Here is a 13,530-nt window from a genome sequence, read left to right as displayed (position 1 = left end):
CAAATCAACTTAATGGTGTATATCAGTGATTAAAGGGTTAGTTCAGCCAAAAATGACAATTAAGCCATAAATTAATCACCCTGACGTCATCCTAGATTAACATTACTTTTTTCTTTCAGGTGAATTCAGTTTGAGTTATATAAAAAAAAATGTCTTTGATCTTTCGAGCTGTTTGATGCCACTCAGCATGTGTTGCACTGGTACAAGTTTAATAAAAAGCTCATCCATTAAAAAAAGTGTCAAACGGCTCTGGGGGGTGAACAAGGGCCACCCCCCCCATATGTGAGACACTTTTTTTTTAAGACAATTTTTAAAATAGCTCCAACTGAAGTGATATACACCTAGGATGACTTCAGGGTGAGTAATTTATGGCTTAATTTTCATTTTTAAGATTGAACTAACCCTTTAAACCTCTTAAAAAAAGGTTAATCTTTATTTTAAAATTATATTTTAATCGTACACATATATTGACCTGCATCCGAAGGCGGTCTCCAGAAAGCCCACGATGGCCTTCACCACAACCGTACGCACAGCCGAGTGATTTTACGATCTTGATGAGCATGGTGAGAGCCAACCTGTGAGTGCTGAGTGAAGTGTCTCCATCCTGTTGATGATTTAAAAAAAATGCATGAAATCTTGCATGTGATAATTACTCACACATATTTATTTGCAACCAAAAGATTAACTTTCTTACCTGGTTTTCCTTGTTATTCTTTATATCATCTCTGCTTCCTCCACGACTCTCTCCACCTCCTCCTCCTCCATCTCCTCCACCACCTCCATTAGGTGCTGCTCCTGTGCCTCCAGCCGCCTCCCCCTGAGCTCCACCCACACTCTGACTGGCTCCTTCCTTCGGACGCTCTGCCTCTTTGTCCTCAGGTTTGGGGGCTTTCTTAATCACACTGGGCACAACCCCCAGCTGCAGGAGGCATTCGATGATGTTGAGTGCCACGTCGCAAATCCGAGAACTGATGTCATGGGTGAGTACGGAATACAGGGCCCGTAGAATAGCCTTAAAAATACATACCAGTGGTAAACAGGAAAGGCAACACTACTCATACTATGAATCATATGATCAGCTCTTTTAAAGCTTTAATGGAGTGAACAAAATCTAAAATAGTTGTAAGATTTTATTCATTTAATGTTGATGGCTAATCTTAACACTACCAGTCAAAAGTTTGAAATACTCTAATTACTTTTTTTATGTTTTAAATAATTGTTTTTATGCTTACCAAGACTGCATTTATTTGATAAACAAATGAGCACTGTTAAGCGATTAATTGCAATTAATCGCAAACAAAAATAAAGTTTTCATTCTAATATGCAGAAATCATTTTAATATGCTGATTTGATGCTCAAGAGACATTTATTATTATTACTGTTAGAATGTTAAATACAGTTGTGTTTCTTAATATTTGTGTAAACTGTGATACACTACCATTTAAAAGTTTAGGGTACGATTTAATAAAAATAAAAATAAATCAATACTTTTATTTAGCAATAAAAGGTGACAACACATATTTGTCATCTTAAAAAAGATTTCTGTTTTAAAAATGGAATTTTCTATTTATTGAAAAGCCTGAAAAAAAAACATGGTTTGCATAAAAACATATGATAATAATCAGAATAGTTGCTGATAACTGTACATCAAATCAGAATAAGCATTTTTTAACCTTTTACCTTTTTTTAACAATGTAAGAAAATCCTTTTTAACCGAGACAGTATAAGCAAATTTGTCTCTAAATCAATGCCCCTTTGCTCGAGGCTGCACCCCTTACCATGAGGTCCAGCATGCCGTTCTTCAGAATGAAGTTGTTAGTGCCCTCAATATTGTCTCGGTCCTCTAGCGATGTGTAATTGATGCAGGAGTCTGTCAGACTTCGGGGAAGGTTGGAGCAGGCCAGCGGCTCACATGGCATCTCAGGGATGGGAATGGGGTTACACAGTTTCTTAATGTGCTCTGTGAAGAAATCTGTGTAGCCTACATTAAAGGAAGCCACAGTTGTGTTAAATGTAGCCATGGTGATGGTGGAGATCTGGGAACGAACTGAGAAAGAAGTCAATCAGTCAAATGATTATTAACAATTACAATATACTGTATTTTCCGGACTATAAGTCACACTTTTTTCATAGTTTGGCTGGTCCTGCAACTTATAGTCAGGGGCGACTTATTTATCAAAATTAATGTGACATTAACCAAGAGAAATGAACTAACAGAAAACATTACCGTCTCCAGCCGCGAGAGGGCGCTCTATGCTGCTCAGTGTTCCTGTAGCCTACACTGAGCAGCATAGAGCGCCCTCTCGCGGCTGTAGATGGTAATGTTTTCTCTTGGTTCTTGGTTCTAAATAGATCCAACTTATAGTCCGGTGCGACTTATATATGTTTTTTTTCCTCGTCATGACGTATTTTTGGACTGATGCGACTTATACTCAGGTGTAATTTATAGTCCGAAAATTACGGTATTGGTATATTTATTTTTTTCTCTATAATGTTCAGCAAGCCACTAGCATCTAACAGTTTGAAAATCCCTGTTGTATTTTATTAATCTTGATTAATTCCATGAAAGATGAACTGCAATAGATTTAGAATGAATACTTTGATTTATTTGCTTACCACCCTCTTTGATGGTATTGTCACTGTGACTGTTGGAGTGTTCAGGCAAGTTGTGGTGGGAGTGAAAATGTTTTGCTCCAAGACTGTCCACATCTCCGGTAGTATCTGAGCTTCCACGACGTGTTAACTTCCCTTCAACACAACAAAACACAACCACGATATGACAATAATCAGGGCTGGAAAACGAAGAAAAAAAAATTCAATAGGTTCACTCCGAGCAAAATCGATATTTTAACGTTTCTGTTCTGCGTTCCTCTGATATTATTACCATTCCGAAAACGGTTAGGGTGGAAGAAAAACCAGTTAATAACTTAAAAAAATATTTATTCTTTGCCTATAATTTGGCTAATAATAATAATAATAATAATAATAATAAAGTATAGCGTTTTCTTTACTCAAAAAGAAAAGGAAAAAATAGAGATCTAACGCTTAGCCACAGCCAATACAGCATCATCTTCTCTAGATTGGCCTAGCTACTTAATGTTAACTTACTTAACAAAACGTAGGCTTCATCGTTCGAAAATATATACATCGATGGTAAATTGATTTAACTATGACCTGGGCGGCATTTCATACGTGCAGAGACATTTTATGTATATTAGAAAACTCATTCTAATTCATTCCCACTCTTCTTCGGTGGTAACTTAACCCAACTCCGTGCTTCCTGTAATGAGAGCTGTCAATCAAGGTACAAGGATGTCCCTGTGTGAAAGTGACCAATAATAAGAGGGTCAGTGCCCTCCTTGGTTTCCACCCCCAAATTGTCAAAAGTCATGTAGACTCGAGGGAGCAGAAATCAGCTGAGCGAGCAGAAATCCTCTGTGCGAGCAAAACAGCACTCCGCGAGCAGAAGCCCGCTGCGCGCGAGCAGGATTCCACTGTACAAGCAGAGTTAACCTATGAGAGTATGCCTGGCGCTCGCTCGCAGCTCATGTACACCTCTTGGTTGTTGAATTTGTGTGCGAGTACTTTTATCATGCCAGCTGAAGGTTCATTTTTGCGTGTGTGAAATAACATAATGTGCTCGTGAGCCTGTCTTACGCGCTCATAACTTTTGACAAAAAAAATAATGCCATATGAAGCTTATGCCTACCTCTCTCATTCGGCACGAATCCAAATGTTTCCCTGTTCCCGACATATCTGGATACTAAAATGTTATTTATTATATAGCGTTTATACTTTCAGTTATTATTATTTAAAATGATCATGTTGGTTAACGGTTGTTGGCTTGGAAAAATAACAGAAATTAACATTCCTAGTCAGTAACGTCACAGTGCAAAGAATATAGAATAATATTTACTGTATAATAAGTAACGCTGTATATGCGTTCGAAAGTCAGACTCCAAATTTCATTCTGAGAATTATTTTGAGGTTAATATAGCAAATTAAAATTGTTCAGTTTATAGTAAATTTGCGATGCTCCGCTTGGCTATTTTATTTCCCCTCACTCCACAACAAATCATTTCAATTAACAGTATTTAGAAATGAACAGGAATTAAAAATATAAGAAGATAAAGCAATATTAATGACAAACCAAAACTAATTTAAAGGGGGGGTGAAATGCTTGTTTTTTACACTGTTAAAGAGTTGGATTCCCATGCTAAACATGGACAAAGTTTCAAAAATTAAGTTGTACATTTGAAGGAGTATTTTTGTTCCAAAAAACCTCTTCCGGTTTGTCACAAGTTTCGGAAAGTTTTTTTCGAGTATGGCTCTGTGTGACGTTAGATGGAGCGGAATTTCCTTATATGGGTCCTGAGGGCACGTCTGCCGGAAGAGCGCGCACTCCCGTATAGCAGAGCAGAGAGAGGCTGAGCACAGCCTGATCAGAGCGAGAGCGTCGCGAAAAGTCACAAAAGAAGTGTGTTTTTGGTTGCCAGGGCAAGACAACCCTGCACAGATTACCAAAAGAGAAACAGCATTAAGGGACCAGTGGATGGAGTTTATTTTTACAGAGCATCAACGGAGTTGTGCAAGTGTTTTTGTTTGTTCCCTGCATTTCGGATTGCACATCGTTTATTTCTTAAGGATAATGCAGTCCCAACGGAAAAGGTTCACAATTGTGTGTTGGAACCACATGCGGTGAGTAAAACTGCTTCAAATATCTCTGTGTTGTTAACTTAGCTATCAGCGCGTAAGCACATCAAGTAAACAACATGCAATGTTGTCATCAAACTGCACTTTCCACATTTACAGCTTAAAAAAAAAAAAAAAAAAAAGACGTCATAAAGTGGAACTTAGTCATTTTCCAAAACCGCTAAGCAAATATATACAGTTTCATTACATACCACATAGCATACCGCCTTTGCTGATGCTGCTCTTGTTAAATTTCAGCCTCTGGATCTGTGTCACAGCTTCCACATGCTCTCAACTCAAAAGGCTACTGGCGCTCGTGATTCTTTAGCTCCGCCCACACGTCACGCCTCTAGACGCTCGTGTTTTTCCGGGAAAAATCGGTACAGACTATCTTTCTCTTATAAATATAATAAAAATAAAGACTTTTTGGAGTTATGAAGGATGCAGTACTACTCTATAGGTACTCAAGATTAACAGGATATTGAGTGAAAACGAGCATTTCACCCCCCCTTTAAGCTAAAACGAAACTCAAACCAACGTTGGGTCTCATTCGACACAAAATCAAATGTTTCTGTATTATTCGCCATGTATTTAAATGCCAGATTATTATAAAAAATAGCCTAGCTATGTTTACAGTGTTTATTATAGCCCTAATGCTTGTAAACATTTTGTGTCTGCATTATGTCTATTTCTCAATGAAATAATATTTATTTTTCTCTCTAAAAAAACTCAACCGGCAAGCGGAGCTTCTCAAAATTGGGAATAATCTAAGGAGAGCTGCGGTTCTCAGTTGGGCAGGAAAGGCTAAGCATGCTGGAGCTTGAGTGTCGAATGCACATGCACCAACGCCGAGAAAAAAATAGGTCCTTTTTGCGCTGCATCATCAGGCCTAATTTGGTTTTAATCTGGCCCTGAAGGCAGTGGATTACCATTGAGATTTGCCCATGATGAGTTCACAGCTGAGCAGACATTTCAATTGTTGGCTTCACCGTCACATTTACATATGCCATACTGCTGGAAATCGTGATTGGTTGACAGCAAATTTCAAATATTAAATGGAACGATAAAATAACGTTATTAACTGGTTAATGGCCATTTAAAATTTTCGATTCTGTTCGGAACTATAACATTTGATTTCGTTCCTGTCAAAATTTTGTTTGTTTCCGTTTTTCGTTCCTTGAACCAGTTCAGAGCCCTGACAATAATTTAAAACTAATCTCACACAAGTGTAAGCAATTGGTGAATGCACAATTTGTATGGGCAAATAGAATTTGGGAAAAGGGCAAAGGGCAAAAATTGCTTTACAAAAATGTTTAATAAATTATTAAATTGTTAAAGTTTTATAAAAGTTTTTTGATGCACAAAAAACTGTTTAGAAAAACAAAGCCTAAAGAAACAAAATGGATTCCATACCCATGATAGTGGAAGGCCAACCCCCACGTTCCAGTGTGCGCCGGTCATCTCCCAGTCCAGAGAAGCTTCCGAATGAGAAGGTGCTACGTGTGGGTGAGACATCCAGGTGATCCTCGTGCATCAGGAAAGGCACACCCATTCGACGCTGGCGTTTCTTCCCAGTATGGTGGAATGGAATAGAGCCTTTTCTCTCTCGATCATCTTTACGGTTCTTAAACTGGAAAAAAGACAAAAAAGTAATGGAATACTAGAATAAAGAGCATAGTGAAAGTTAAAAGTAACCTTGCATGTGATATCAACATTTTATTAGAGGTTTTGAAAAAACGAAAATATATCATTTAGTGTCTGAAACTAATCATAAAAAAAAAAATCTGCATACCTTTTTGAATAAGTTCATGCCCATCTCAGTTGAGAGGTCAGGGACTGCTGGTCTCCTGAGATTGGAAACTGACACTTTGGAGAAGGTCTCAGAGCTCAAAGACCTGCTTTCCTCATTACATTTTAGAGTCATATCCTTAGAAAAATGGCAAAATACAGGGTATCAGAGGTATGCCTTTTTAAAAACCTATGATTTATGATGGTTCAAATGTTGAATAATAGTATTTCAGTTTATTACGCATCTTTTAAAGCAGCAACCAAACATCCTGATCATGTATAATGAACTTTTAACTTGTTAAAAATTTAAAATTGTAAGATTGGTCAGTTATCGCTTTTAATCATTACTATTATTGTAATTATTACATCTTTGGATTTTTATTTCTGGAGAGGCAAAATCAGTCACCTGCCAAGTCTAACATGGGGGCACATACAAAACATCTTATAATTTTATATCAAGCAAAAATGCATTTAAACCCTCCACATCAAATGGCCTTATTATTTCACGCAACACAATTCATCAACAAAATATTACCTGAAAATTATTAGTATCAGGTTTATTTTCCATCTTGTTTTACTTTTCACTATGTTCTGTGCCTGTTTGCCTGTGTTCTTCATCCTTTTTAATTTCCATAGTACACCCGTTCTGTTTTAACAAGATTGCGTTCCTGTTATATAAGCCCTGTTTCTTCAGTTCCTTTGTTCGTTCTCATAAGTGCGTTTCTCCTACAATTTCCTGAGTGTCATTTGTGGATTTATAAAGGCTGTGTCTGTCACTTATCTCCATCGTTGTGTGCTTTAGTGCACCAACCATAGCATGACAAAAAGTACCATATAAATAACATATGTAATTATTACTTTTTTTTAATCAGTGTGGGTTTACTTTGGATGTATATCATCTGAAAATAAATATTAAAATGTAATGTATTTTTACATTAAGATTACTTTAAATAAAGATAGTCATCTTACACTTAACCTTTAAATATACAATCCAAAATGCAGTAAGTCTCAGAATGTTTATGCTGTGATGGCTAAATTCACTTGTACTCTTTCATTGCATTGCAATGGATGTTAATATTTTCCGTCAAATTATCCAGATTGTATGGAATTTCAATATTGGCCATTATTTATTATCGACCATAGCATAAAAATAATAACCTGCTTATTTTATAAATATCTGCTGGGCTTTTAACATCTGATAATACACATAATACACAGTGTTGTAATGTGTATGTAATGTACACGTTTATTTTATGGTAAAACTAAATCAGAATTTTAAATGAATTAATGATCACAGAATGTATTTCAAATCCTGGCCCCACCAGAACCTAATACAGATATGCCACTGTCCATTACAATCAGAAACTGCTCTGTAAAAACACACAGTCAGTTGCTGACATAGGACTGTTACCTGTGTTTTGTGAGTATTAACCAAAGAAGGGGTAGCAGCCACCATGGAACTACTGCGGGGCCGTGGTAAGGGGGGTATCAGGGGTTCAGGAGGGCGTTCAGGCTTCTCCTGCAGTATCTGACGCAGCCGCTGCAGGTAGTATATGAGGGCCCAATGCACACCCTCTTCTGTCCAGTGAGGCTGCATCAAGCAACGCAGCACTGCAACATCAAAATAGGTGGCATACCTTGCTCGCTGTGATACAGAGATGCCACCAGGGACTGAGAAACTTTCAGTGAAAGAAAGAAAGAGACATATTTGTTACAGAAAATGATGGTCAGAAGGAACGGAAGTTCAGACTGACTTTGCTCAGGATCGTTGCTTGGCAACTGCAGTGCGAACACATGCACAGACTAACACTGTGACAGATGGGAGTCTGACTGGAACTGGACACTATTTATCTAGCCAGCATAGGATGAGTTTCAAGAAAAAATGCTTAAAAGTCTTTCTAGTTTTAGAAGATTGTAGCAGATAAACACTTTATAGAAAGGTTCAATATGTAACAATTTTTTTGTAAGTTAAAATTATGTTTTAATATGGTATAAATTTAAGTTCAGAAGAACAGAATTTATCTGTAAACGAAATTTGTAATATTTAATATGTCGTTATATCGTTATCAAGAAATTAAGCATCCTAGCTAAAAAGGTGTTATTTTCTATAACCCCCCCCCCCCCAAAATTTATTTTATATATATATATATATATATATATATATATATATATATATATATATATATATATATATATATATATATATAAGAGAGAGAGAGAGAGAATGGTATAATGTTACAAAAAATTATTTCAGATAAATGCTGATCTTTGGATCTTTCTTTTAATCAATTAGTTTTGTTTAATTCCTTTCTTTTAATTTTCAAAAAATCTTGAAAAAAAATTGTTCTCAGCTGTTTTAAATATTGATAATAATAATAATTGTAAATTTTTCTTGAACATCAAATCAGCATATTATAAAGATTTCTAGGAGTGATGCTGAAAATGTAGCTTTGATCACAGGAATAAATTACATTTTAAATATTCCAACAGAAAGCAGTTATTTTAAATAGTACAAATATTTCACAATATTACTGCTTTTGTTTTATTTTGGATCAAATAAATGCAGACTTGGTGAGCAGAAGAGACTTCTTAAAAAAAAAACTATTTTAATTCTCACTGTTCAAAATCTTTTGACTGGTAGTGTAGAAATTATAATAATAACTGTAAAAGTATTTTGTCATTATTATTTCATGATGGCTATTGCATTAACTGATCAATTAATTTATGGAAACTTATAAAAGTATACCATTTTTGTCAGAGTAGAACCACAAAGTCTTAATATGATTTTTTAACCCATACATATATTGACAATTGATGTTTTCCCTCAATTCAAAACAGATTATTAAATAGGATCCTGCTACATGCACCACCTGAATGTACAAACACTCACTTCTTTGGTTGTGAAAATCCTTTTTCAAATGCCTGCTGTGAGGACCCTCCCTTCTCCACAGAGTTGCCACGGCGACAGCTCTGTCCTGTCACCGAGGGGGAGGAGGAGTCTGGCTGGTCTGATTCACATACCACCTGAAAGCCGAGATAGAAGAGGAAATCACATGACCCCGGCTGAACAATGATGTTAATGCACTACGAGAGGAAATTAATATACGCCAGGACTAAATGAGCCACAAGAGGCTGTGCAGCTGCAAATCACAGCCTAAATACTCACGGCAGGGCATGGGTTACTGGTATCATGAGAACTACACTGGTTATTCACTGGAGAATTCCTCTTTGCTGTGGAGAATATAACAGAGATAGCAGATGTTTCAAGCATGAATGATGTACACACATAAAGAACAATTAGCAAAGACAGAATTGTATTTTGTGTTTAATGCTGGTAAAATACCAAAAAAAAAAAAAAATTGTTGTTGAGGACAGAAGTGATAGAAGAACTGTAAAAAAAATAGGTGAATTTACAGAAATCTGACCTGTTACAATGTTACGCATGGGTTTGACAAGGGCAGAAAAAGCAGGAACATCAGGTTGACGGTGCTCCCACATTGGCTGCCAAATAACAAGTCCACCAGCCAATCGAAAGGTGAGGTCAGACTCCTGCCAAATGCAAAATGATCAATATTTTTTATCAGTTTAAGCTAAATTAATAAATCATTGTTTGCAAAAATAAAAAAGTACATTCATATCGATGAAATGAAGGATTTTGAACTGATCAAGTATGGCTCAATAATAACATTTTCCTTGCTTTGTCATAGAAATGTTTTTATCTGCACCACCACAAAAATGATCAGTTTATATTTTTATGTTCGCTAGAAATATTTATTCTTCAGCTAACGTTAGGTATCATTTTTCATCTTTAAAATACTGAAATTATTAAATAATTATAATTAGATAATATTTATTTAATAAGTATTATATTCCACTTTAATAATTAAAATACATTTTATTTTAATCTATATTAAAAAAACAAGATGGAAATTATACAGCTGTAATGAAACTCCCTTCTGCTAATCTCATCTATGTTTGCCAACTAGTAACATTATCTAGTGACAAATCAGAAGAATTTACAGCAAAAATGCAGAACAGATCATGGAAAACTAAGGCATTAAAATGAATGCATAATATCAGTGATGTAATATTTTCAGTGGCAATGCAGCCACTTCTATGAACTCTTTCAACTGGCCTTGTTGAGCCCTGGAGAGAAAAAAATAATTCACTTCAACAGCAATAGTTCCAACCTTGATCCGGTTAATGAGGGGGGCAAAGAGAAACACAAAGAGCTCCACAGTGGCCATGTTCTTGTGGTAGAGTTTGGCACGGGCATATTCATTCTCTTCAGTTGTGCTGCCATTGTGGTCTGTGATACCCTGGTTCCCCATGGGCTGAAGGTAGGCACTACTGCTACCACTGCTGCCCCCAGACCAGCCATGTCCCAGGCCAGGCTCCTGGTGGCACTCCTGGGCCGCCTCCAGAAGCATCCAGTGTAGAGTGTGAAGGAGTTTCGTTTCAGCTACCCCGAGTTTATCCTGGTGTCCTGGTGAAGAGAGATTGCGAACATGCTGATCAATAAAATTAACCACAGAATGAACTCACCCAAACGCACAGTGCACAAAGGACATAGAAATTGTAGTTTAATAAGGTTCCTACCCAGCTTGTTGCGGTTGGAGAGAAGGATGGCAGTGCAGTGGAGAACATGAGGCAGAGCAGCCTGGACCAGCTCCCAGCGAGAGATGCTCTGGATGGCTTCGGTGAGGGCTGGAGAGAGCCCGTGGAGTTTGTTCTCCACCAGCACCCGCTCAAAAGACTATAGGCAGGATAAAAGCATGAGACATAATCCCCAAGAGCACTTATTAAATTATTGCTTCCTTCCTGTTACAGTATTATTTGTACACAAGAAAGAAAACCTGATATAACAGCAAGACTGTCAGTCATATGGCATACTAATACTAATCCCAATAATAATAACAATTATTATTAACAGAATTGTTTTCAGATTTGTTTTTATTTCTTAGTGAAAAACAAATAAATAAACAAACAAAATAAAAAACTCTGCAGCTGTCAATAGAACAAAATATTCCAAATTAAATTCACAATTTCCAGTCTTGAAAGAGAGGGTTGCAGAATGCTTCATAAAAAAAAAAAAATGGTAAATTCATTACTTTAACTTTAGTTTGAAAAAACAAAAACAAAACACTTAAGGAGGATACACACTACATTATTATTATTAGTTTAACAGTAAACTACTGTAAGAATGTAACATTCTTTTAAAGTTACTGTTTTCGGAAATGAACAAGTCATCTTAGAAATTTCAGTGAAAAATTGTAAATAAAAAAATTCCCAAAATGCCCTGTATGACATTTGTTTGAAATAATTATGTTTCTTAGTTCTTTCTACCAGTTATGGACATTAAGGTTTATGTCACATCTTATGTTGCTAAATTAATGTTTATTGAATTATTTTAGTGTCATGAGTCACACATGATGTTTGTAACCATTATGCCATTTTGTATTTGCGTGCATATTACTGTACATATGTAAATGTGCTTTGGTTATATAGCCTACGTGTGTGTGGTTTTCTCTATAACTTGTTTGCTATAGTGGTTGTCAGTATATTAGCTATTTTCTTTGTGGTTTGTATATTAACGTTAAATCAAAAGCAGTTATTTAAATATATGAACCTCTGATTTAGGTTTATATTCTCTGAGATAGAGGAAAGATTAACACAGGTGAAGGTGTTCACTTATGATTATTAATACACTCACCACACAGGACGCTTCATACTGCTTCCCTAACTTCGGCCGTAAAAACGCGCTGTAACAGAAACGTTTTTTATTTAGTTTCATACCATATCATAAAACTGTATAAATTAACAGCCATAACCGAGCCGGCAAGGACACTCTGTGCCAGAGCATGATTTAACTGAAACTGAATTATGAAGAGCTCTGATAAGGCGCTGACAGCACGATAGCTCTACGAAGGTGAAACATTCGATAGAACATTCAGCAAATTTTGTTCAGGGTTTCATTCTTTAATCACACAAGGTGCGGCGGTGTGTGAAAAGATGACGCACGAGACACCAGCGCAACAGAAATCCATTCAGAGACCGGTATGAGAGATGCATACGAATGAGAACCGCTCTGCGGGAGCCAAAGACGAGGAAATCAGACTAATCACTCGCAGAAACACCTGTTATGCCACGACTAAATCACTGACCTGGTCTGTCTCCATAGGAAGGTTTGGATCGGAAACGGAACCCCCCGACAGTTTTCCTGGTCACTGTCATCCAAGCTCTTTCTTTTCACCATTTTTGACCTGCTGGATTCAAGGGTGCAGACGGGCTGCTCAGAGATGGATTTGATTCACGACATCGGATGGTAAAATGGCTGCAGGTGTTGCCTTGTGTCGACACCACCCCGTGGAGCAGCGCTGAAAGACCGAATCCACTTGTCAATTAAGACACACTGACCGTCGGGTTGATACGGCTTCAAATACGTAATCAATGAGATGGAGCAAAGGACCCCCTCTGGGTCTTAAAAGCTCGAGATTCGCAAATATGTCAGTGTAACAATTCATACGGCATTATTAGTACCCAAATCGACAGTTCTGCCAAAATATAACAGCTACTACAAGCATTGTTACAGTAATAATAATGATAATAATAATAATAAAAAAAGACAATATGAGACCCATGTTAGAAGTTTTCAGAATATCTTAGTGCTGGATAACATCAAATTTGGAAAGTTCAGTGTAATAATAACTAGCAATTAAAATGTTTAATGTAAACTATGACTTACATTTCATAGCCTACAGTATATATGGTATATACTTAATTTATGCAAGAACAAAAGTGAAATAAAAAGCACAACTGTATTGTAAATACATGGTTATTGTAATTACACTGCAATAAATGTAAAGCAAAATGTGGTAACACTTTATTTTAAGGTGTGCTTGTTACACATTACATGTACTTACTATTATAACAATAAATTATGCATAACTACATGCAAGTAACCCCAAGCCAAACCCTAACCATATGTACAGTAAGAGCATGTTGTTAATATTACTCAGAACTTAAATGTATAACTACACTGTAACAAGG

The 13,530-nt window shown here is 36.5% G+C and overlaps 1 protein-coding gene across 6 annotated transcripts in view; it reads right to left on the bottom strand.

Annotated features, from left to right (window-relative positions):
• Positions 1 to 12,909, bottom strand: part of LOC127959467 (protein unc-80 homolog) — a 55,343-nt gene extending 42,434 nt beyond the window's left edge. For all 6 annotated transcript variants that reach the window (XM_052558676.1, XM_052558679.1, XM_052558677.1 and 3 more), the window contains exons 1-14: positions 12,645 to 12,909; positions 12,194 to 12,242; positions 11,080 to 11,236; positions 10,671 to 10,966; positions 9,906 to 10,029; positions 9,647 to 9,711; positions 9,371 to 9,504; positions 7,892 to 8,159; positions 6,485 to 6,619; positions 6,106 to 6,322; positions 2,617 to 2,748; positions 1,779 to 2,047; positions 695 to 1,012; positions 473 to 604 (exon numbers count right to left, since the gene is read on the bottom strand). In XM_052558676.1, coding sequence (XP_052414636.1) covers positions 473 to 604; positions 695 to 1,012; positions 1,779 to 2,047; positions 2,617 to 2,748; positions 6,106 to 6,322; positions 6,485 to 6,619; positions 7,892 to 8,159; positions 9,371 to 9,504; positions 9,647 to 9,711; positions 9,906 to 10,029; positions 10,671 to 10,966; positions 11,080 to 11,236; positions 12,194 to 12,242; positions 12,645 to 12,736 — 2,388 coding nt within the window. In that variant the 5' untranslated portion in view covers positions 12,737 to 12,909. The remainder of the gene's footprint in view (positions 1 to 472; positions 605 to 694; positions 1,013 to 1,778; positions 2,048 to 2,616; positions 2,749 to 6,105; positions 6,323 to 6,484; positions 6,620 to 7,891; positions 8,160 to 9,370; positions 9,505 to 9,646; positions 9,712 to 9,905; positions 10,030 to 10,670; positions 10,967 to 11,079; positions 11,237 to 12,193; positions 12,243 to 12,644) is intronic.
• Between the last annotated feature and the right edge of the window lie 621 nt (positions 12,910 to 13,530).

Source organism: Carassius gibelio, chromosome B6 (genome assembly GCF_023724105.1).
Source record: "Carassius gibelio isolate Cgi1373 ecotype wild population from Czech Republic chromosome B6, carGib1.2-hapl.c, whole genome shotgun sequence".
Classification (NCBI taxonomy): Eukaryota; Metazoa; Chordata; class Actinopteri; order Cypriniformes; family Cyprinidae; genus Carassius; species Carassius gibelio.
The sequence above is the reverse complement of the archived record's forward strand: the minus strand, read 5'-3'. Positions and strand labels throughout refer to the sequence as shown.